The following is a 26,525-nucleotide window of genomic DNA, read 5'->3' as shown; positions in this document are numbered from 1 at the left end:
TTTTTCCCATTAATCTAAACTTTAGTATTGAATTTGTAGTTTAAAAGATATAAAACGGGTTCCCGCTTTAAGATGCCCTAAACCTTATGAGTGCATTATTCAGTGAGCACCTGCACTTTCTGTGCCCTCATACAGTTAGTTCCTAGTATACCACACAACAGGTTCTCAATGTTTTATTTAATTTCTCCCCAAAGAGTGGTATACGTAATGTTTATATTCTCTGTCTGTTTTCTCTCCATAGGTATCTACTGTTGCTATGCAGAATATGATGAGTTACGGTCGGTGGACTCGTCCAATATTGAATTTGAATTCACCACTAATCTGTCAAGTTATTTGGAAATGAAGGAGACATGGCTTGCGTTCAGTAAGTGTATAAAAATAATGTCTACTTAGATTCTTATTATTTCGATGTGTACACCCAATATTACCCAGCTGCACTTTTTGTATTCAGTACGGATATAATGACGACTTCAAATATGAGTAGCTGTGGAGTGAATGTATTAACTCAGTGAATTTAAGTCCGCTGAAAAAAATATACATCCTTGCAGTTTTGGAAAAATAAAAACAAGGTGAAATAGAGAACAGAGATATATATATTTAAATTAATATGCAATGTATCATGTTGCCATATGCAAAAACTGGTAATGACTTTCGTTATGTCACAATATGGTTTGATGCAGAACTTTTCCACAATCTGTACTAGATCATTGGTTTCACAGCTTTTGATTCAGTAGCAGTTTTTCACTCCAGAGTTTAGTAGCGTTCGGTGCTGGTTACTTCCCCAAAAAAGAGAAAATCATAAATTTTTCAAAAAGTAAACAAGTCTCACAAACATTGCGAGAATCAAGTACAAAAAGATGATTAAATAGTAAAATATTAAATTGTATCATAAATTTTGATACATATATGAAAAAAAAGAAGTGGCATACATTTTGTATAAATAAAGTGTTCTCACTTCTGCAATTATATTAAATTTGAAAAATTAAATTTTCATGGTTTCTTACCTTTCAGCCATCATCCTTGGTGTGGCCACCTTGATTCTGTTACTGCTGGTTATTTTCCTCTTCAACCGTATCAGACTAGCCATCGCCTTGATCAAAGAAGGAAGCAGGTAATTCTACTCAACCATTTCAAGAATCGGTGTATTGTTTTCATTATTTATGTATTTATTTATTTATTCATTCATTCATTCAAAGAAGGAAGCAGATAATTCAACTCAGCCATAAAAAATAAGTGTAATTTTTTGTCTATTTACTTATTTTTATTTATTTATTTATTTATTTATTTATTTATTTATTTATTTATTTATTTTCCAACTTTTCATTTATGTAGCCTGTTCAACTACCAGTCTGTGTGCTTAATAATCAGCATTTGCCTTTTCATATCAATTTCTGCATCTTGCAAAACAAGCTGCAATATCAGTAGTCTTTGCTAAAGCTTTGTAAAACCTGTTCTTCGATATTAAAAAAGAATATTCGCCCACTATCATACATATTTATTAATACAAACATACTGTGGAATACTCCATTATTAATTCCAAACATCCACAGATACTTCTACTACCCCAAAAAAGTTATTAACCACACCAACCCATTCAATTATGGAGTAGCCCAGTGTGACATGTACTTTTTTTCCCTTTAGGCAGTATGACAGAGCTGATAATTAAATCACCCATGGCAATATAAAATCAAACAATGACACAGATAAAATAAGTTTGGAATATAGATAGTCAATCAATTACTGATTGTAATTTGTAACAAAGGCTCAAATTAAAGTTACTTGCTATCAAATTTGATCCATAGTAGTGACATAGTAATTTTTTTATCCTTTGGTATGAGTCAAGGTAATAATCATTGAGTCAAGGTAATAATCTTTTTATCCAAGGAGGTTATAATTTACAATTTCCTGACTTAAATTAGTTTAAACGATGTTCTGTAAAATCAAATTTATTCTATATGTTCCTTATGAAATTTGAAATGTTACATGTTAATTGCCACTCAACATACTGAGTATGGATAAATATTAACTGCATAAAGATAAAATGTAATTTTAACATATTAATTACCATTTACCAATTTGTCATGTCTTTAATGTTCTGCCATCAGAGCTGTGTCATCAATGATGTTCACCCTGTTATGGCCGATTATACCATTTGTCTTGGAGCTTGCTCTGTTCGCCATATGGATCGTGTTGGCTGTGTATCTGGCCACATCGGGGGAAGCCAGCTACAAAATAGCAACAGCTCCCTCAGACTATCCCCTTGCCAACGGAACAGATTGCGATGTCACGGTATGTACATGCATAGACAGACTAACAGACAACTAAACCATCATAATAGACATTCTTCAAATCCAATTAGCGTTAAAGGTATACAGTCACCTGTAATCTAAATATGTCCATATATATGGCCAAAGAGGCGTTCCTGGGAATTCAAAATGCCCATGTGAGGGCGCTGTTTTTAAAAAGCGGCCACCCGCTCAAAATGTGTGATTGATTAGATTTTCACTTTCCATGGTAACTGTAGCAAAATTGGAACAGATGACAGTATACCTTTAACCCCCTTGTTTCAAGTTGGCATGTTTGACAGTGCTGAAATTTTATACTTCATAAAATAATTTATCCAGCAAAGAGATATTGTCAAAAATGTATACTTAATAATTAACAGATAGCTACATGCATGTCACTGTTCAGACACATTTTTAGGCTATAAATGTTAGTGCAACTTTTAAATTAACAGATTTTACCTCTGATGAATGGAATCTACATCATTCTGTATTCTTGACACAATTTTATCTCTCCATTATGGACAGAATTTTACCTGACAGGTAAAATTGTGTATTAAAGATTTTACCTTTGTTCTATGGATGCTTTGTGCATTCCTGATGATGTCCTTCATTGGCAGGTTTCTTTGCAGATGTAGACTCGAGGAGGCAGATGTAGATTTTATTGATGCAGACTGTTTCAAAAAGCATTGGTTTGCTTTCAGTCAAAATCTATCCACATAACATTGCCATAGATGACAATACATGTACTGGTACATTTATGTTGTCAACATACATGTATTTCTCATGACCTTTCCGTTTCTCATATGACCCGCATTCCAGACATTTGACGGCAACAGCACGACAGCTCAGTGCATCTTCACCGCATACGACGGTGATTCAAACTTATTCCGGATGCAAGTTTATAACCTGTTTGGACTATTCTGGATCATGAGCTTCATTGTAGCCTTGGATCAGATCGTCTTAGCCGGTGCCTTTGCCTCGTACTACTGGGCATTCACCAAACCTAAGGATATTCCAGTTTTCCCAGTCAGTGCATCGTTGTGGAGATCTCTAAGGTAAGACAAACAATTCAAAAATCAAAAAGGCCAATTCTATTGCCCTGTACCATCAGATCTGACAACCCTTTCAATGTGTGACCAGTTTCCAAGTGTCAAGAGATTGTGTATTTGGAATATTGCAATTTGTATCATTTGTTCTTTGTTTGTTTGTTTGTTTGTTTAGGTAGTTAATTAGTTGTCTAGTTATTCATTTACACCATACTCTATGGCAGGCTTAGTGGCAGAATACATACAAAACACATTTCCATTCCTATAGTCTTGTCATTAGACTGCTTCAGACAAGAAAATATAACTTTCATGATTTGCTAGAATTCCTGTACAATTTTAAATGTCATTGAACTTGAACAATGTACATCTACAGTTAATCCAGATTTACAAAATGGACATTCAGTGAGGTGATTTGATCTCCTATAAACCCTGCTGCTTGTCATCAAACTTTTAGACTATAGAAGTTACATTTTGACTGTTTCTTGAGATATCATTAAGCAGTCACAGACCAACCTGTTTAACAGAATACACGGCTGTTTGTTATAGAAAGTGAACATTTGCATTGCGATAGAGAGTGAAAAATAGTCGTCCAAATTAGGAAGTAGGGTTGTTGAATTCCAGACTTTTTGCATCCCTGAGTATGTCGGTTGAAAGCAGTATTGGTTCTTTCCCATCAGGTATCACTTGGGTTCAATAGCCTTCGGTTCATTCATCATAGCAGTCATCAAGTTGATCAGAGCAATGCTGGAATATTTAGATCACAAGCTCAAAGGTATGTCAATAGAAAACTTATTTCTTACATTGTGATCATTACCGTGGTAACTATCACAAAATATGTCTTCATGGGTACCTTTCCTTGCTGGAACATAATTACAGTTGTTAATGTCGTACACCTAATTAAACTATTGCGGACATCTTGATAATTTTCAAGTCAAGTTTTGACCTGCAATCATTGCCGCTGGTGCCAATCAATTTAATCATATTTTAATTTTCTTATCATTATTCTCAAGGAACATATATATTATTATTTCATATTTGATGAATTGATAAGCTCACAGTGAGTTATTCACTCATGCTGACAGGTTCAGAAAACAAAGTGGCTGAGTTCTTCTTGAAGTGTATGAAATGCTGCTTCTGGTGTCTGGAGAAATTCATGAAGTTCCTCAACAAGAACGCCTACATCCTGGTAAGATTTTCATCCTTTATTGACACTTTTCCTTTGTCATACCAAGTATTTCACAGTCAGGTGGGTATAGATTATTTTGCCTACCCGTTGAGAAGAGCAGTGAGCTCCTAGGGTGATGGTCTGCTAGGAGGGGAGTAGACACACAGAGATAAAGGAGACTATTGTAATTATGAGAATGTCACAAAATTTACAAAACTTTTAATCAGAAAACAGTCAAAGCCAAACCAGGTACATTCAGATCATTACTCTTTTGCAGTTACCGTCACTTTGTATGGTAATATACACTCTGTTGATTTTCCCACCTTTCATCACCATGGTTTTGCCCAAATTTATTGTTAATTATGGACCTATTTACTGGGAATAGGGGTGAACAAGTTAATGAACAATGGTCAGATTAGCCATTAGCAGTTACTGTATTATTTTACTTACTCAAATATTTCTTTGTCACTCATTCTCTGATTTACTAATTTACTCATTAAGTAGTTGATAATTCATGTATCTTTTATCTTATTGCAGATCGCTGTTTATGGCAAGAACTTCTGCACATCGGCCAAGAATGCATTTATGCTTCTGATGAGAAATATTGTCAGGTATTAAAGTTCTGTAATGCATTTGCATGGGGTTAATATCAGAGACAGAAAAATATCCTACATGCAGTAAATTATGATTTACATAACGGTACAGAATGTTTGTATACCTTTACAATCAGAGAAAAATCTTTGTGCCTACAAAGGTCTTGCTCCTCCCACTGTTCAATCGATTATTTTAAGGTAGAATGTTCCTCAGGGACTGATACTTTGACACTCCAATTTTGGAAATTTTGTTCTGATCTGCCATTGTTTGGGCTCATTTTAAAGCTCTTGGAGTAAGAAATATTTTTACTGTCCTAGTTTTCCAAATACCAACAGTTTTATTTTTCATTATAGAGTAAACTTAGGAATAAGCAACCATTTTGAATTTCAATTATCACTGAATATTAGATGATTTAATTGTTTCTCTTGTGCCAAAGCTTGCACAGTTACCCTTTATTTGTATTCTTGATTTTATGAGAGAATGGTTGAAAGTTTCATTGAGGAAAGTTTGAGTAAAAGATTTAGTCTTTCACTTTCGAGGTATACTACCTAAAAGTGACAATGTCATTGTATTGAGACATAGTTACACTTTAAGGAAACTAAACTTAAATCTTTTCGTGTTATCAGCAATTTAAGTAGTCCTACCAGGATTTTTAATCAAAAAATATTTTTCCCCTCTTTCCCCTTTTTTTTCCGTCTGTACAGAGTCGTGGTCCTGAACAAGATCACAGATTTCATTTTCTTCATCAGCAAGCTAATGGTGACAGCCTTCATCGCTACTACTAGTTACTTCTTCTTCACGGGGCAGATTACTTGGTATGAGAGATACCTGGCTACCTACCTTGGTTCTGTTCCTACTCTCAATTATTTCTGGATTCCCATGATAGTGAGTATATTTCATAGAATTCCACCTTCATGGCTGAAAACAGCAGTATCTCTAATAGATGAAAACGTGTGACTGATCATCTTCTGGTTTAGAGATTTTAGATAAAAAAACTCCCTGGATTATGTTCATCATTGTTTTGCTCTACCCATTCACCACCATGGTTTAGCCCTAACCCATTGCTATCAATGGTGATTGTGGACCTGTTTACAGGGTATTAGGGGTGGAAGCTTTGATCCTGTGCTGCAGAATTCAGGATGAGGGGAATCTTGATGTATGACCATGCCGGCTTAGGTGGCCTTGTGTGTCTGTATAATATCAGACAGTTAACAATTACATTTCATAAATAGTGATTGCATGTACTGTGTATGATATTGTCAAGGTGCTCAGATTTGAACGGAAATCAAACAAAATTTATTCACACAAAGTGATAACAAGGATGCATTCTCCAGTCATGCTTTTGCAATCATTTATCTCAGACTCATACTGATGAGGAGCAAGGCTGAGAAATCTTGTATTTGTTATAACAGAACTATGAAATGCAAGAAGTTGAAGTTTGTTGAGGTATTGCTTTTGATATTGACCAAATTCCAAAGAGTGATCAGAAAAGTTTATTTCAGTAAATACAGAATTTTTATTATGTATTTATTGTTGATTTGAAATGCCTGTTATGTCAAGAAAGAAAATTTTGTATACTAGAATAAAACTTACAGTGAAATTAAAAATCTGGTTTTCTCCGTTTTTTGTTTTGTTTTCTCACAGGTAATCAGTTTACTCACGTACATGATAGCATCTGTCTTCTTCGGTGTCTATGACATGGCAATTGACACGCTGTTCCTCTGCTTTTGTAAGTATCAATTATCAATTTGTATTACAATTTTTTTTAACCATATGCAGAAACACTGTTTTTGGAAAATCCATGCATAATCTGTGTACCCTTGAAGATCGTTGTAAACCTGTCATAATTGATTGCAAACTCAATTGAATGCCAGGAGTGTTTGACTCATATGCAAGGCAAAACACCTTTAAAAGAATTCTAAACACGACCAACTTTGCCTGAAATGATCTAATTTAACCCTTTGCACCCTGACCCCCTGATACTCTATGACGTCATCGGACATTTATGTCCGAGGCAGGTTCAAGGGTTAAAATCTGCTATGGCCATTCTACACATGCCCAGTACAAGTGTATTGTCCATTTTTAGCTCCCATAGCCATATGTATATATGGCAATGGAAGCTATTCTTATAGGCTAGGGAAATGTCTGTATGTATGTATGTCTGTATGTCTGTATGTCTGTGTGTCTGTATGTCTGTATGTCTGTATGTCTGTCCGTCAACATCAAAAACTCCAAAACCGCTGCACATTTCATCTTGATATTTGGTGTGTACATGGATGATGGGCTGTAGATGAGATTTTGTTCAAATGAAGTTGTCATTGCCAAAAATATGCAAATTAGTGCCAAAAAAGGCGTTTTTGGTAAAAAATCTTCTTCTTCATAACCGCTGGTCAGACAGCTTTGATATTTAGTATACAGATCCCTAGGGATAACCCAATTTGGATTTGTTCAAATTGTGATGAAATATGCAAATCTGTATTTTTAAGGAATTTTTTGTCATTTTTGGTCAAAAATTTATTTCATCAAAACCGCTCGTCTGACAGCTTTGATATTTGGTATACAGGTTTCTACAGATAAACTTAATATGATATATAGAATATATGATGAAATCTGCAATTTTGTATTTTTGGTGCAATTTTTGCCGTTTTTGGTCAAAAAATGTGTTTCTCAAAAATTACTTGTCTGATGCCTTTGATATTTGGTATACAGGTTCCTAGGGGTTCTCTTAGTGTGATATAGTGAAATTGATGAAATCTTCAATTTTGTATTTTTGAGTCAATTTTTGCCGTTTTTGGTCAAAATATTTGTTTCTCAAAAGTTAGTCATGTGATAGCTTTGATATTTGGTATACATTTTTATACATAATTATGATGAAATCATCAATTTTGTATTTTTGCAGCTAATTTTGCCATTTTAGGTCAGGCCATCCTGCAATGAGCTATCAAAGATCTCAACCTTCTTCATCAATACATGTCACGAAAAGTTGCTCTTTACATAACACAGCAGAGCTCTGTCGACTATTGGGTCGCTTGTTTTTTTCAAAACCGCTGGTCAGACAGCTTTAATATTTGGCTAACAGGTCCCTAGGATGACCTTAGTGAGATGATTTCATACAGTCAGGAAATACTTAATTTTGTATCCATGTCTATAGTAGCTTCAGGGACATTGGCCCTATGTTCAAGATAATGCGGTGATTCAGTAAGCATTTGAAATGGTAAACTGTATTTGGTGTTGAAATGCGGTAAAAAATAATGAGAAAACATAGCTGAGGTGATTTCAGCAGGTTGGTTTCCAACAAATATATTCAAAGTTTTTTTCAATGTTAAAGAGTCCTGGCAGATTTTGAAAAAAATCCAAACAAATGTCAATAAAAAAATCAGCCACAGAAGGTTTGTCAAAAAGAAAAGGTGGGATAGTGGGAAAAAAAAGAATGTACAATGTATCGGATAAAAAAGATAATGTTCCTCATCAATCTTCCAGACAACCCCCTTTTATCAAATGGTACACCCCTGATGTATTTTTGTGTGCAATTAACCATGCAGTGTATTTTAGTTTAAGATGTCAATCAAGTTAGGTAAGGATTTGAAAGGAATAGTCAAGTTCACCACAGTTAAATTTCTTAACTTTATCTCTTGTGTCATCATCCTTGTACAATTGGTTTAAGTTTGTAAGTTGCTCCAGATGTGGATGTACCAGCTGTTCTGGAAGAAAACAATGTTTACTTTTCCCTGTAGGGTTTCTGAGTTGATGATTATATGTTGAAATCTCTCCATGTATCTGGTGCATGGGCAAAATGTAAATACTGGTTGCATGTTATGTATTTCAGTCTATGTCAAATATTGTAAATGAAAAATCATGAACAGTTTGCTGTGTGCTTGTAAAAGATAACATGTTTGTCAATACATATTACAACTGCCTTGAAGTTTGATTGTCTTAAAAATTATCACAGAAGTAGAAAACGAAAAAAGAAACTAATCAAATTGCTGTAACATATTCACCCTCAGTGTCTGTAGGCCTATACTTAACTATTTTATCATTACATTCAGCTTTTTGTTACATCTTTATCACTCTTCATGGACCAAGGCACACTTGGGGTCAATGTCATCACTCTGTGCCAGTGTGTGAATGTCAGTCTGTCTGTATGTGTATGTCCATGTTTCATACAATTGTTGGTTTGTTTTGATAACTGTATGCATGGGAGCGAACAGTGATTATTAGTCCCCACGGACACCGTCCGGGGGGACTTATAGGTTTGGTCATGTCCGTGCGTGTGTGCGTCCGTGCGTGCGTGCGTGCGTGCGTGCGTGTGTGCGTCCGTGCGTGCGTCCGTCCGTTCACGCAGATATCTCAGAGATGCAAGAAGCGATTTCATTCAAACTTGGTACAAGGATTACTTCATATGTCATACAGATGCACGTCGATTTGTTTTGTGATACGATCCAATATGGCCGCCAGGCGGCCATTTTATTACGATTTTTTCATGTACAGAGCCATAACTCAGACATGTTTCAACCGATTTTATTCAAAGTTGGTACAAGGACATTGACCAATGTCATAGATATGCACGTCATTTTGTTTTGTGATACGATCCAATATGGCCGCCAGGCGGCCATTTTATTATGATTTTTTCATGTACAGAGCCATAACTCAGACATGTTTCAACCGATTTTATTCAAAGTTGGTACAAGGACATTGACCAATGTCATAGATATGCACATCAATTTGTTTTGTGATACAATCCAATATGGCCGCCAGGCGGCCATTTTATTACGATTTTTTCATGTACAGAGCCATAACTCAGACATGTTTCAACCGATTTTATCAAACGTTGGTACAAGGACATTGACCAATATCATAGATATGCATGTCGATTTGTTTGTGATACGATCCAATATGGCCGCCAGGCGGCCATTTTATTACAATATTTTCATATACAGTGCCATAACTCAGACATGTTTTAACCGATTTTATTCAAAGTTGGTACAAGGACATTGACCAATGTCATAGATATGCATGTAAATTTGTTTTGTGATACAATCCAATATGGCTGCTGTGTGGCCATTTTATTACGATTTTTTCATATGCAGAGGCATAACTCAGGCATATCTCAACCGATTTTATTCAAAGTTGGTACAAGGACATTGACCTATGTCTTACATATGCATGTCGATTTGTTTTGTGATACGATCCAATATGGCCACTAGGCAGCCATTTTATTATGATATTTTCATGTACAGAGCAATAACTCAGACATGTTTCAACGGATTTTATTCAGAGTGGGTACAAGGAGATTGACTAATGTCATACATATGCATGTCAATTTGTTATGTGTTACAATCCAATATGGCTGCCTTGCGGCAATTTTATTACGATTTTTTCCTGTCGAGGGCCATAATACTCTAAGGCATATCTTAACCGATTTTATTCAAAGTTGGTACAAGGACATTAACCTATGTCTTACATATGTATGTCAATTTGTTTCTTGATATGATCCAATATGGCTGCATGGCAGCCATTTTGTTACAATTTTTTCGTGTCCTTAGCCAAAACTTGGGCATGTCTCAATTAATGAAGAGGACTCTATCCTCTTAGGACATGTAATCAAAGTACCCATTAACAAGTGGGGACTGTGTCATCAACGATGACTTGTTGTCACTATTTTTTAACTACTATATACTATAGTCTATAGAAGCTATTGGGATGGGTATCCGTCCGGCGTCCGTCGTCAGTCTTGTATGTATGTATGTATGTATGTATGTATGTATGTATGTATGTATGTATGTATGTCCGTTTGTGAGGCGTCCGTCCACTCAAATATCTTGAGAACCGCAGTACTTACTGATTTGATATTTGTTGTGTAGATGAAAAATATGATTTTGAGAAACTAGTTTTTTTATTTTTGATATTGTAGAAAATAGGCAAATTAATGCCAAAAAAGGTGTTTTTTGGTAAAAAATCTTCTTCTTCATAACCGCTGGTCAGACAGCTTTGTTATTTGGTATACAGGTCCCTAGGGATAACCCAACTTAGATTTGTTCAAATTGTGATGAAATATGCAAATGTGTATTTTTAAGGAATTGTTTTGTCATTTTTGGTCAAAATTTGACTTACATTGTATGTAATTCTTGTACTGTATAAACCCTATCAATTCACCCAGAAAAAAATAATTAATATGATTTTAAATAATTGAATTAATTAGGAAATCATCAAAGCCAAAATAATTTTAGTGTGGAATTATCAGAAAGTTCAACTTTTTTTGACAGTTCATAGTGAAATGCTTAACATCTTGGAGGATTAAAACATGTAAAGGCAACTTTCCTGAATCCCAACTTTGATATATTCTGAACCACCATTTATGTTATCTAAAAGAAATTGCTCATAATAGTTTGTCATGATAGGGTGGTCAAATAAATAGAGATAGAGAAAGTTCTAATTTCCGTTTATGGTTGACTTGGTAAGGATAAAATAAGATTACTTTTTGAGGGAAAAAATAGAGTGGTCAATTAAAAGAGTGGTCAAAGTGATAGGGTTTTTATGGTAAAGCTGAGCTGTAAGATCCTCGTGCTATTTATAGCAATTATGCAATCTGTGTAAACAGTGCAATGAAAGTGTAACACGATTCCTTATAATGCTTTTGATGACCTTGAACTTCTTAAGTTACAAACATTTGTCTCTTCAGTGTGCTTTCTCTGAGTACGTACTGTCTCAACTTATTCAACAGAACTTACTTACAATGTTAATTTGAAAGTTAAAATATGCTTGGTTAATAGGATGAAAATACTGATATTAAAAGATAACCTGCTCAAGATTCTTTATAACCTGACAGATACGCTGTTTTTTTATGACGTAAATCTTGATTTAAGCAAGTCTTGTTTACTTTAATTAGAATGTAATTAACTCTCGTTTATTTGCTATTATAGACTAATATAGTCTGATGAAATATGCAAATCTGTATTTTTACGGAATTTTTTTCCCTTTTTGGTCAGGCCATCCTGAAATGAGCTATCAAAGATATCCATCTTCTTCATCAATACATGTGTCACAAAAGGTTATTCTCTACATAACACAGCAGAGCTCTGTCAACTGTTGAGTCGCTTGTTTTTTTCAAAACCGCTCAGTGGTCAGACCGCTTTAATATTTGGTTTACATGTCCCTAGGATGACCTTAGTGAGATCATTTCATACAGTCAGGAAATACTTAATTTTGTATCCATGTCTATAGTAGCTTCAGGGACTTTGGCCCTATGTTTTGTAACCTTTTCACCCCCAGTTCCCTGTGTACAGGTCCAACTTTACCATAGAAAACAATGGATTTGGGACAAACCATGGTGGTGAAAGGGTTAAACAAAACGTATACAGTAGATTTGCATCCTTGTATTTAAAATCAGCATGTGAAAATCAAAGAATTGCTATGGTCTCATGACAAAATGAATGATCTGTATTCTATATTCTTTGAAATATATAAAGCCCACTCAGAAAGAATTACCTGTGTTGGGTATAGACATGTAATTAAGGAATGAGGTAATTTATTATTTAGGATTCATATTCACATATGCTGTGTTCCTAATTTGACATGAGTATATCGAAATTTTCACCTTCTTTTGCAGTGGAAGATTTGGAAAGACATGATGGCTCAGCTGAGAAACCATACTATATGAACAAAGAACTGATGAAGATTGCCGGAGCCAAGAGCAAGAAGGAGAAAGAGAAAAACGATGACTAGGCAATTCTTGATAAGAAAATTTCTTTCAAAACAGTAATGTACTTGAGAACTCATATCACCATTTACCAAAACTTTAAACAATATATGTGCATATCCTTGATGGGATTGCAAGATAAGATGGTCAGGTCGCAGTGCTTTACAAATGCGTCATTTTTTTCTGAAGATTTTTTGTATTTCATGGCCGCACCACCATATGTGATTCAAAGTATTGTTTCCAAGTCGTCTTGGATTGCCGTCCTCCAAAAAATGATCAATAACTTCCCACTTTCATACCCTTTGAACCCTGAACCCCTCAGGGTGTCCTGTGACATCATGCAGAAACTTAACCGCCTAAACAGGGTTCAACTCACAGTATTATTATACAGTGTAATGAAAGATGAAAAAAGCACAAACAGAATGAAGAGCACAAACAGATCAAATCTAAAGTGAAATGTTTTCGTTATTGATGTTTATGACATTATTCTGATGATAATAATACAGGCAGAGAGGTGAGGCTTGACCCTACGAATTGGGAATGAACCTGCTCACCCCCTTTGCATCCAGGTCAAGTTGCTTAACTGAGCCCAAATCTAGTACATGGGTAACCAACCTCACATGCAAACAAGTAGCTTTAAAGGGAGGGTGTCGTCAGAACTCTGCTCAAAGGTTGCCAGGGACCCTTACGACCGATGTAAACATTGTATCTATAGGGTACTTTGGAGATCGATGAAAGTTAAAACATGTCCACTAACAATAATGTTGCAGCTATGTTGACATAATGCACCTAGATGTCATGCATAAAATACATTATTTGTAAACAATAAAGTCACACATGCCCAGTTCCGACAACAGTCTTCCTTTAATAGGTCTGTGAATGATAGTGAAACAAATGGGCATTTTTGATAAAAGAGAAATCAAGAAAAACTCGTAACATTCAAAATTTCCGTCCAGAAATTCAGGGTACTTTTTGCACGTCACATGGCTTCAATTCAGACTTTCTTTTACAGTCACCCTAGATGTCATCCATCACGCATGTGTAAATCAATTATTTTCACTAGGCAAATAATGATTCTTGATAGGTACCAGTGATGTTGCCAAAATAATCAAACTTATGCTGGTTACAAGTCATAGAAGAAGCAAGTCCATGGTGTAATTCTGTATGACAGCTTCATAGACATGTACCTCCCATAATCCGTATATTTTAATTTCACATAAGTGAAGGCATGATGTCTCTTTAATTGTATTAAAACTTTATTCAAGTGACAAGATACGATATATACTAGTAGGTTTTTCAGGGTTATTTCAGTAGGGTAAAAGTATTACTCATCTCAAGGTTTGTATGACAACCTGACAGGAGGCTCTCAGGATCATACTTTCAAGACAATATTTTCCTGTATCCACTGGTCATAACAGTATTCATGTGTTAAATATTTTCCCATCCCAGTATTACAAGTACCAAACCACAGTCATACCATTCCTAAGTCATTCCCTTGTAACACAACAAAATCCACAAAAAAAAATGAACATGTACATATTCACACATCCATTTACCAGTATTTGTCAACCCCAGAGTATGGGTCATTCCAATTTCTAGCAGGGTATGACAGGATGGTGGAAGAGGGGTAACCTTTTCAATTTCTCCTACAATGACCGTCCAAGTAAAATGTGAATACATTTTCTAAGATGTGTGCTTTCTTGAAATTTCCATTGATGTTTACTTGTTGAAATCAAATTATATTTTTTTCCTTGTTCAAAAAAAAATTGATATTTTCTGTCTAATTTGTCTTGTACAGAAAATTAGTTCTGAGAATATATTATGATATTGTAAAAAAAGTGATATAACGTTTTAAAAATATATGGTGTATGATGTACAAATTTTTTGGAATTTTCTAAATGTGGTTGTAGAAATACTTTTTTCATATTTTGAGGAAATGTGTAGTTAACTAGTTTAGTTTGTTTTTGACTGTTGGCAAATGGTGCTTGCAATACAATTGAAACTGCACATAGATTGGATTGTAATGTACTCACCAGATGTAATACCAACACAAGTTTCTACATTTGAAAGTCGAAAAATATTCCAAGAATAAGTGTGGTGTACTTTTTTGATGTCTTGTATCTTTAAGGAGACTGATTTTTAATGACCCAATTCCTTGAACACTGGTGCAAAAGTAAGCATTATTGGAGGGGAAAACACTATAAACAATATATCTACACATCTGACGCCGTGCACTCAACTCTGGCATTTAATCTGATACATATGAACATGAGATTAGACTTTCCAATTTTTGGACATTTGCAACCGCTTCATGAGAATGAAAAAGAAAGTTACACAATCTACCGTCCACTAATTTCATTGAATTTGAAACCTATATAAGACACATATTTTAAATGAAAAGTGTGAATCATCTAAAGTTTGCTATGAAACTCAAATTATAAATAAGTTCTTGCACAGTCTACTTAAATACCTGGTTATTTCACCACTGTACATATACTGATGAAATTAAGAACTTTGAGATTTATCAAGAGAGAAAAATGAAGGACAATTTCACGTGAAACTTTAATGCTTTAAGAGTACATGTTGATTGAACACTTTGTAAATACTTTCTATAAACAAAACTTGCTTGTTTGATTATTTACTTCCAATTGCAGGGGTTCATCTTTTGATGTTTTTCATTTTTCTGTATGAGACGGTATCACCATTGGAGTTTCCGAGCTGTGACAGAAATAATGTAATTTTTCTGTATCCTATAGTGGCATGTAACTTGTAAATTGTCAGAAACTTACAATGTCAAGTGCATTTTATCAGGCTATGATTGGTTTTACCTTGTTGACTTGGCAGATGCCATCTTTTTGGGAGATATATCATCTTGCCTGAGACTGTTATACAATGATAAAACAGTTGTGTATATTCGGTGAAACTTTATTATCTTTCATTGTTAATAAAAGCCACTTCTCATGTTAACTTCACTGAAACTTTTTGGAATACGAATCAAAAGTTGCCAACGCAACCTCCAGCAATATTGAAAGATGTAAATAAAATCTGTTTATTTTTCACCGTGTTTTGCAAGACTTAGTGTACAGTGAGAGACTTTTGATAGCATAGTGTGGTATTTTTTTCTTTGCAAAGGGATTATTTATTTTCTTTATTATATATAATTTAATATGGCAAAAGGTATGTTATTTGGTATTTGGTAATGAGATAATGCTATGAATTTACTAATAGTTACATATCTTTAACAAGTGTTACCACTCACAAATATCAAAATCTGGACAATGGGACTTTTGCTGTGTGCTTTTTCTGCCGAACATAATTTCCCTTTCCAAGTTCGAGTCCTGTCCCATTTTCTTCTTTCCCATTGCTACCTTGGCCGTGTTTGTTATTGAAAGGTTGAAAGTTTTATACAAGTAGGAAAGTGTTTTGAAAAGTTTTTCAGTCCAGTCCATGAATCTCAAACCCCATAGAGTACAACTCGGCAATAATTCAAGACTTCAATGATTTTTTTTAGATTACATGTATGCATGTTGACAGACTTGTTTACTTGAGTGCAGTTATAAAAAAATTATAATGAAAATAAAAAAGTTTCTGTGTGAATCCAGGTATTTATATCCCCTTCATCTTGCAGATCACTCAGGGATCCTACATGTGTGCACTTGTTAGAAAAAAAACTTCCGCCATGCAGCTAGCTTCCACACTTCATGAATATGTAAATGAATATCAAAACTAATACGGTGTGTACGTGTATACACAGAGCTTACTTATTAGAACTTCTGATAGAAAGTTAATGGTCTAGATTTCTAATACTTAATCCAACATCGACTTGCATACCTCTGTCAATAGAAATGCAATGATTTGGAATATTTTTCCCCGTATCAGCATTTACATATGTGTATCATCGATGAACCAGAATTCTTGCTAATGAAAGATCTTATCATCAATGCAGGAATCCATTGAAAGTTCTTTCATTCAGAGGATATTGATGTGTGATATTTGATAGCGCTTTTGATTTCTTATTTTTTCAGGGCATTTATATTATTCACGGTTGAGACATGTTAAAATTTGTTATTTAACTCAGAATTTGTGTCTTCGTGATAGGGGTTCAACAAATATGATGAAAAATTCTTTAGGTTTTGAGTGAGTTCCATGAATTGATAATTTTTTTAAGGCTTGGAGGATTGCTGTCATTCTGTTTGCACAGAAGTCAGTTTCTTCATGTTGTAAAATTATTGCTTGAAAAAATATGTGTAGGGATATTTGAAATGCGGAAATATCAAGTTAGATTTATGACTTACCTTGTAATTAACTACATGTATTTACAAAGAGTGATCAAATTTTTGATGTTGTATTTTGAAGTGAAGTTTTGTCTTTTCATTTTTTTGTCATGCTTTCTGGCTCTGTACATAATTGTTTGAAGATTCCAACAGTAAGGTTGTCCTTTATAAATAAAAGTTTCTTCTCATAAATATTAATTGTTCTTGCCATGAATATTTTACACAGCGTTGAATAGGCTGGGTGTATTTCTTGTTTGTTCTTTGCTTCTTTATTCCACCTATGGCATGCATGCATTGAAACTCAGCAATTGCCCAAGACTGTAGCATATTTTTTCAAAAATTTGTTGACAGCCTATACAATGGCTTTTTCTTTAATGTCCAATTCATGGTGTTGATTTTGTACATGTGTAATTCTCAACTGAACATTAAAAATTGGTATTTATTGTGTGTAAGCTTGCCCTACCCCCCCCCTGCTTACAGTTGTAATTTTTATTTGAAATAAAAATTGAAAGACTTGTGTTATCTGTGCCAGTATGCAGGCAAATTGAACATTTTTAGGTCCAGGTCATAATATATGCAAGCTGTCTTTATTTTGCACATGCACTGTGTACACTTTGGTTTGGCAATCTACCTGCACCAGTAACATGCATAGTGTTTACATATCTTTTGACACACACAGTCTTGACTTTCTCCCATCTCTAGAAGTGTTCACTTAAAATATGAAAATGACAATCATGCTGATCAAAGTCAAAAACTAGAAAGAGATATAGCTTCTCTATTAATTATACTGAACAGTAAAATTTCTATCCTTAGATCACAGTGCATTTTGCCTTCAATATACAAGTATTTTACTGTCACAGGTCAATGACATATTTCATTGTTTTGGAAATAAGATCAAGAGACAAATTTTTGACCAATATTTCAAACTTTTTATCGTGTAACTGGCAATGCGTATTCCTTTCTGATAGACTTCAAACTATTCTGAATAGAGAATCGAACAAAATTAGAATCAGGATCTCCAATGGCTTCAGTTTCACCCGGGACTAGTATACCCTGGGATCGGAAAGGTATATTCGTCCCAGGTTTCACCAGTGTAGTTTTTGCATATCATACTGGACACTTAGCAGTGGGTCCATAACTGTGGTGTTTTTTGACAGGATTTCTGCCTTTGATGGGTTGAATTGGTTTTGACTTTTACGACTTTTAACATCGCCACAAGGCGGGGTTAAAAGTCGTGAAAGTCAAAACCAGCCCCTAAAAGGCAGAAATCCCGCCAAAAAACACCACAGCTATGGACCGACAGCTAGTCAAATGTAAGTTGGCTTCTCCTGTCAATATTTACCTTGTTCTTTTTTGTTTAAGTGCTGTTAGGAATTTAAAACAAGTCCTAGAAATCACTTTTTGACATCTTGAATGCAAACATATAATTTCATTTGTGACATCTAGACAAAATGTTCCTTTTACTAGTTGCTTTCCACAATGTAAGGGACAGCTGCTAGGCACCCTACCCCGTCCCAATTAACCCTTTGAGGGCCAAAGTCTATTTTTGTACCCTTTATAAAATAAACCCCAGTCAATTTTTCTCAGATTTTTTACGAAAATTTTGAGAAAAAACTGTAGCCAATGAAATGTGATGTCCACTTGGTCCAAAATTACCAAAAAATTACAGAAAAATTCATAAAAATTGGTAAAATTTTGCACTAAAATTTTTGTGGGAGAAAATTGCAGCGCTCAAGGGTTAAAGTCTTAAAATTTCATTCTAAAAGTTTGCATGAGATCCAAACTTTATAACACAGTGACTGATCAGCCATGCACGGAGAAAGTTTTACACTCAAATTTTTGAGAACTCTTTTTTTGGTACAGACCGTAAAAATATTTTAGCATATTTCAAGAAGCCACACAACACAAATAAAGCTATGGAAGAGCGACTTTGTCCCTTTAAATACACAGTCCCTGTTATTTAAACAAGCTGTTGATAATCTTTAACCGTGTGAAATAACATTTTACTGATGTCCACATAGGGAGTTAATGATTAAACGTGATTTATTGTGTTTGGTATCTTGTGAAGTGACCCTGTTATAGGGCCCATCCCGTGTTCTGATATTGTCATCCATCCAAAATACGACTTCGGCGATAACAGCCAATCCGATCCTTCGATTCATTCATCGTATCACGTGACACTTATCTCTTACGTCGGATCCTGACATCGCATCATCACGATCTATCGTCTGCCGGTTGGGTAAGAGTTGAGAGTGATCCCGATATCAGTCCCGTTGTGAAGTCTGTAAAATGGGCAAAAAGAAGAAGGACGAGGTAGAAGATATATCAGACAGGGACTCAGAGTCTGACAGCGATACCGAGGAAGAAAATAAGTATGGTGAGCGTTTTTTCCTTGCTCTCCGGCCGCTTTGCGATCGTCCCAGGACCTAGGCCCCCCTTCGCTTGACACAAATTTGTGTGGACATTTCGTGTCATCATCGCCCTGTGCGGGTCATGTCCTTATCACATCATATGTTACATCCGGGATGATATCTCTTCGCACACTTTGGTTGCCAAGTAAAATTATCTCCTGGTTGAACAAATTGTTTCATTTGAACAAGAATAACGTTTGGAATAACTGTAAAACACGACGTTCGCTACCCGAAAATTTTAAATGACTAGCGCCAAACTCACATACCGTAATATTTAGTACATCAATTCTAGTAATGGTATCACGATGATTTGCTGGTATGAGGATATTCGAACTACACATACATACACACTTGCCGTCTTTCAACGAAACAGCTTTGCGTTCGGAGACTGAATGCAACGTTAACGGACGACATGTTAACAGACCGTGAAAACATTTATTTTGCACTTTCCGCAAGAACCGGGTCACTGTATAGCAAACTGCGCAATCCTAAATTGTGGGAAAAGTATAATATACTTTCAAGGCGGGTAAACTTATGGAAATACATATGGTATCAACACTATCTGGGAGTATATTTTATTGAAACTTTGCCTTTGCTCTATCGTGTAGTGCAGTTTTGTACTCGACATCAAAATTTTTTCAAGTTGATGATCAGGTTGTGTAGTTTACGTACGGGGGAGTTCCTGTGTGATAGATAGTTGGCCAGCCTGGAAATTTGAAAGAAGCTTGCAAAAATACATAAAATACAACTTAAATTCCCAGCTGATCATTAATACTTACGTCTACAATTTTAAGTAATAGCAATCAGAGGGAAAAAAAAACAGTGTGCCCTCCAAACAGAGATATTGACAGGCTCAACAGGCCCAGCCTGCCAACGATTCAGTAAATCTTGATGACGTATGAAAAATATTTACATACAGAACTGACATACATGTAATACTGACACAGAGAGCTTTAAAAGACAGTAAACGTCTTTCTTGTTAAATGCTATACTGGCACTTTTGGAAGTGTGTGTTTATGCAATTAGTTGTTGTTGTTGTTTATAAAGTTACAGGGTAAAGTGATTACAACCACTGAAGTAAAAGTTCAAAGGATAGATTTTTATTCTAAAAAAACGTTGTTGGAAGAATAAAGTTTTAATTTTAACAATTTTTATAACCATAGTTTTAAATTTTGCCTCAACTTCCAGGTGAGCCACTAGCTTATGATCCAAACTTTAAAGGACCAATAAAAAACAGGTAAACAATGACAATGTGACAAAATGACAAAATGATGATATTGATGACGATGATGATGATGGTGATGATGATGATGATTAGATGATGATGATGATAGTTGTGATGATCATGATGATGATGATGATGACGAGGTGATGATGATCATGATGATCATGATTGATCATGATGATACTGATAACGATGATGCTGATGATGATATTGATGATGATGATGATGATGATGATAATGATGATGATGATGATGATGATTACCGTGATGATGAAAACATGCTGATGATGATGCCTGCCAATAAATAATGTCCAAACTGCAGTCTTCTAATACCTGTTTACTTTCTATATGCAGGAGTTGTACAGACGTCATTTGCTGTTTAATCTTTGTTGCATTTTGTGTTGGCCTAGGATTCATTGCATACTACGGTAAGCTCAAATTCTATTTAATCAAAAAGTTTGTGACTCATAAACCTGCAGGATGTAACCTGTAATTGTTGGCCATCATCCTTTGAGCAGTATGTAAACTAAGGCTGTCAACAACCACCTGTGCCGACTGTTCTGTCTGGACTTTCGTCATTAAATAATGACTGCTGTGCACGGTCGGATTTCCTAATATCAGAGTTTTCATAAAATATATACTTTATTGGGGTGACAGGACTTCTATATCTGAGAATAAAATAAAAATCTGAAAGTGTCTATAAGGTACATGTATGTCCCTGCCGTAATACTAAGACAGTTTGTCTACATCCGGTATTACCAGTGGTTCAACGCAAACCACTGTAAATCAAAAACTCTAAGTATTTCATATATCAAAAAATGTTTTGTAAATTCTTTCATGTCATCATCAATCGACATATTTCATATATAATTTGATTAATGACTTCTTCGATTGTAATTGAGTGACATCATACTGTACGATTGAACAGGAAATTGTAATCACAACAATGTAATTATTTTTCTTTCTTATATTTCTATTTTTGTTATTATGTCCACAGCCTACACTGCTGGAGATTTGGAGAAATTTGTCTACAAGTCAGATTCACTTGGAACTGTCTGTGGAGTTGATCATGAGTAAGTATTCAGTCCCTGAATATGAATCTGAAATTTGATATACTGGTACAAAGGATGTACATGTGTATACTCACTGGTAGGCCGCAATTAAAGTCTCAAAATAGTTCGTGAATTTCCCAACAAAATGGCAAAAAGAGGGAAAAGCAGGGGTTGTTAAAAGTAATTGTAAAGTTTTAATGTCTGTACTGCAAATTCTCAACAGACAAAAAAATTCAGCTACAATGTACAGGCTTGGTGCATGGCTTTTTAGTTGGGATGGAATTTGTAAAATGATAGAATTTCCTGTGATAGTGCATAAAACTGTAAATTGCTGTAACAGCAAGTTCCGTATTTTGTGACTACCTGTTGGAACTGTCTTCCGGCTGTACACAGGAAGTTTATGCAACATAAAGGTATATCCATGGTAACAAATGATATCAGTTTCGGGATGCATTAAATTATGCTTCCATTGTTACAGTGTCTAAAAAAGATCTGTGTAGTGTAATTATTATCTTCAGGGCTTTTTGTTTCTGCAAGCAGTAGTATTTGTACATTATGATAAGATCAATGTAGGACTAAACCAGTACTCATAGTATATGGTTTTATAAGTTCTGCAGTCAAGTCCAACTCTAGCAACCAGATGCAAAAGGAAAAAAGACCATATAGTGTTCATTTTGTAAAATATACCTAGTAATAGTTGACATTTTTAAATGTGCTGAATGTTTCTCTTATACCCAAGAACTAGTGGAAACCCAGTAAATTGAAGCATGAAAAATTATGTGCAAGTGTATCCTATCCCGTGTTCACGATTTGCTTTATTTACGAATTTAACTAAAAAAATTTCATGGGGATGAGTTAAACGTCATTTCAGCAAGACAGATAAACCCTTGTTTGTCCATACATGCAACTTTTCAAAATTGTCATTGTACAAATAAATGGCTGATTTGACCTGTCACGCCTGTTGATATAAATTTAATACAGAACAAAAAATAGTGAAAGAAATTCCCCTTTTGATATCAGATTTGAAGATTATACTGTGGGTTTCTGTCATTTTTGAAAGTAATGTTGTCTGTTGACAGTATTTTAGTATACATTGATCAAATGTAATTAATGACAAGACCGGTTCATCCAACTGTGACAATATTTCATAACCTGCCACAGTAATAGTACATACCAAACATTTTTATCCATCCTTTTCAACTTGCTCCATACAGACACTTTTTTGTAGAGGTCCCATAATGTGAAAAAATGCAAAACAAATATACATATCGATCAATATATGGCAAATTTCATCGTGTCAGTTCCGTAACGGTATGACATCAAGGAAGCTTAATTATGCCTTGGTCCAAATACTTCCGTTGCCACATTTTGAATATAAGTGTATTAAAAAAAACCGTAGTCTTGCTACCAGTTACAACACAAGGTGACGCAAGTATCTATCATGACATTTGTGCATCATAGAAGGGGCAAGGTCTTTTACTGTAGATGCATTCACACCATACACATTTGTGTGCGCCTTTTTAGATTCGAAAGATCGGTAAAAAAGTTGATGATTTGGACATGGAGACTATTACGACTGAATTATACGGTACATTGAAGTCGACTCAGTGATGTTAGCCTTGACTGTTGTCAACTCTTGTCGTTTTGCAATCTATGGCACTGTAGTCTCTATTAATTCACATGCGATCACTCAATATACATGTAGCATGACCATGTATTGTGTTCACTTCCCTGTCGTTTCACTTGTTTCCATTCAGCAAATTTGCCTATTGCATTGCTCTACATCACATTAACCCTTTGAGTGCCATAATTTTTCCCACCAAAATTTAAATGCAACATTTTTACCAATTTTTATGAAGTTTTCCGTAATTTTTTTGGTCATTTTGCTGGACCAAATGGATAGAATTTTTCATGCTACAGTTTTTACCAAAATTTTAGGGGAAAATCTGAAAAAGTGACTCAATCGGAAACAAAAATTGTTTGCATTGTATTCTATAAAGGCAACAAAAATTCAATTTGGCACTAAGAGGGTTAAACATATATTGTAATATATAGCCATTTTTACAGGAAATGTCTACCATCTACGTTCAGATTGCATATGTGCTCTACTGGTAATACCCTCCAAAATTGGCAAGTTTTCAAAATATTTTTGATAAACTTAATCATTAATATCTCCTAATATTCAATCACTGCAATCAAAATGATATTTACGTGTGTCAACTCTGTCCTTGGCGCTGTGCAGCCATTGTTTGGTCACATTTTAATCTTCATAACATTTTGAATGGTACTGTTACAGCATTCCATATAATGTCATTCACCATACCCGTACTACGTATACTTCACATCCTTTAATAATATCAGAATTTCTGCAGTAAAACAGCAATATATTCTGCCATGTGTGGATAGAACACAGCAATTAAGGCCGCATGATAGCTCGACAACATGGACAGCAGCAAATACCCATATTTATTTCCAGTGCATACATGTATGTTTCACAATCCACTTTTCTATGCGAGTAGCGTAATGATGGTAAAAAGCACTGAGGAAATAAATAACTAGGGGGTCAAAGGTCAATGACTTCACCTTTCCCAAGTAGCCGAGCTCCACACATGAACATGTAGGCCGGTGTTCATCTTTGTTCAACTGTAACAAATTCCTCTAGTTCATAGGCATTGCATGGCAACTGCTGGGTGGTGTCACTTTGGTCTGAGTGTACAGCTGATATAACGTTAGTGGCAGATAACATTAAGGGTGTTTACTGGGAAAAATTTTTGTTTTTCAAATCCTCGAATTTAAAACGTGTCTCGTTGAAATAATGTGACCTACATGTACCTTGCAAATCACAACTATACCAGTATTTTGGCTCTGAAAACATTCCCTCATAACCTTTTATGATCTTAAAAAAATAACCAGTATCTCTTAGGTATATTTTTTCCCCAAACTATTCCAATATGTGATTTTCAGTGATGGTTTTTTATGTTCTAAATAGAATTTATGTCCTAGTTTGCATTTTATCAAATCTGGGAAAAAACTTGCAATGTGAGTCTGTGGACTGACTGTGTCTCTACTTAAACATTGCTATTAAATTTCTCTGCCTCCCTCAACCTCAGAGAGAAGTGTCTTTCTTGTTAACTTGCATAGCGTCCTCTATACACTGTAACACATTGGTACGGCCCAGTTGTTTTCTTTGGTAAAGGTAGACCACTATGTGTTAAAGAGTGAAAGGGTAAAGTTCTCACGGATACATTTATTTACCTTTTCACCTCTGTGGTTTGGCCCAAACCCATTGTGATCCATGATGGTTTTAAACCTGTTTACTAGGAATTGGGGTGGATATACTCAAGAAAGTGTGATTAATTATCAATATCTTGTCCCTGTGATGATATATTTTCAAGTCCCTGATGTAGATATAAAAGTTTTCTAACAGCTTACCAGTAATTGTGTTGTGATCTTCAATGTATGTTATCTCCAACATCTCCATTTTTTTCTTTCTTTCTTTTCAGGGGAAAGTATTTATTTTACTTTGATTTCACCAGCTGCCATGATGACAGCAGTGGAGATGAGTTCAATGTGAACTGTGATTCACCTGCTGTAAGTATGCATCGATCACCCTGCTATGTTATCTCTTAAAACAAAAGAAATATTTCAGAAATTAATCACACAGCAGATCATAGACTGAAATTTCCCCTGCACTCCTCCCTTAGACATTGGGTATTATTGTAATATGCCTAGTCCAAATTCTCTGTTGTGATTTGATAATCTAAGGTCATGTGGTATGTATCATTTTGACGCTGATACTTGCAAAGAGCAATTAACTTATAGTCAACATTACTGGTTAACATTTCAGAAAAACTGTCGACTGAGAAAGATTGTCAGTGCCGCCTATAGGCATGCATGATGTTCTTACATTCTATAACATGCCCACTCTGCGATTAAAGATGAAGAATTTCATTTTTTTTGTGAGAGTTTGGATGAAATGTGTGACAAAATTAACATATTGTTTGGCTATATTTGGACAACAGCAAATGATTGTTTTTCCCTCTGGTCTGAGAGTCACTCCAAAACAGTTTGTTGTCCTCGGCCTACGGCCTTGTGAAGAAGATGTAGTGGCTTGGGGTGTCTCTAACACTCTTGTAAAACACACAACGCTTCCAAATCTAGTGGCCATCCCTATTCAGATACCTTCCATTTTGTTTTGACCCAGACCACTTCCGTATTGAAGTGATTCAACCACATCCTGGACGACAGTTAAGCATTGATACAATGTTTGTATTTTACAATCAGCACAAATCGAGTGAAAATTACACATAAAATCAGTACTTTGATCTGTTTTGTTGTCATGGTGCCCATAGTAACAGAGATGTTAAATAAATTTACAATGATACCAAAGGTGACTGTCCTAACAATGTTACATCATTTCACTGTAATGCATAGGTATGCATTGCACAGTGTCCGACACAAGACTTCAATGGGAATGACCAGCAGTCGATGTACTTGACAAACCCAACCAATGTCAAGTGGAATGATTTCATCTGCAAGTACAACGTCTACCCTGAAACCTCTGGAAAGGTATGCTATGGTAGATTAAAATTATGTGGCTGCATTTAAAGTGTGAGTTTTACATTTTGAAAATTCATTGTGCATCGAAGTTTGAGTGGTAGTTATTTTGAACAGATCAAATTCCCATGACTTCATTGTTGTCAACCCTGTTAATTTAGCATTTTAAATTTTGATGAGACAGTAACAAACTTTTATTATAAGTTTTATAAAGTCTCAA

The 26,525-nt window shown here is 35.0% G+C and overlaps 2 protein-coding genes across 2 annotated transcripts in view; both read left to right on the top strand.

Moving 5' to 3' along the window:
- Positions 1-17,252, top strand: part of LOC139114192 (choline transporter-like protein 2) — a 32,780-nt gene extending 15,528 nt beyond the window's left edge. Inside the window, exons 11-20 of the mRNA XM_070675769.1 lie at positions 242-364; positions 1,012-1,111; positions 2,106-2,289; positions 3,105-3,340; positions 4,009-4,103; positions 4,414-4,517; positions 5,034-5,107; positions 5,795-5,975; positions 6,735-6,819; positions 12,697-17,252. Of these exons, the coding sequence (XP_070531870.1) occupies positions 242-364; positions 1,012-1,111; positions 2,106-2,289; positions 3,105-3,340; positions 4,009-4,103; positions 4,414-4,517; positions 5,034-5,107; positions 5,795-5,975; positions 6,735-6,819; positions 12,697-12,812 (1,298 nt within the window). The 3' untranslated portion in view covers positions 12,813-17,252. The remainder of the gene's footprint in view (positions 1-241; positions 365-1,011; positions 1,112-2,105; positions 2,290-3,104; positions 3,341-4,008; positions 4,104-4,413; positions 4,518-5,033; positions 5,108-5,794; positions 5,976-6,734; positions 6,820-12,696) is intronic.
- Positions 17,253-19,260: 2,008 nt separating this feature from the next.
- Positions 19,261-26,525, top strand: part of LOC139114180 (choline transporter-like protein 4) — a 30,634-nt gene continuing 23,369 nt past the window's right edge. Inside the window, exons 1-6 of the mRNA XM_070675761.1 lie at positions 19,261-19,437; positions 20,660-20,708; positions 21,051-21,124; positions 21,694-21,769; positions 25,252-25,339; positions 26,183-26,317. Coding sequence (XP_070531862.1) covers positions 19,350-19,437; positions 20,660-20,708; positions 21,051-21,124; positions 21,694-21,769; positions 25,252-25,339; positions 26,183-26,317 — 510 coding nt within the window. The 5' untranslated portion in view covers positions 19,261-19,349. The remainder of the gene's footprint in view (positions 19,438-20,659; positions 20,709-21,050; positions 21,125-21,693; positions 21,770-25,251; positions 25,340-26,182; positions 26,318-26,525) is intronic.

The sequence above is a fragment of the Ptychodera flava genome, chromosome 16, assembly GCF_041260155.1.
Source record: "Ptychodera flava strain L36383 chromosome 16, AS_Pfla_20210202, whole genome shotgun sequence".
Taxonomy (NCBI): Eukaryota; Metazoa; Hemichordata; class Enteropneusta; family Ptychoderidae; genus Ptychodera; species Ptychodera flava.
This window is presented reverse-complemented; position numbering and strand designations above follow the sequence as displayed.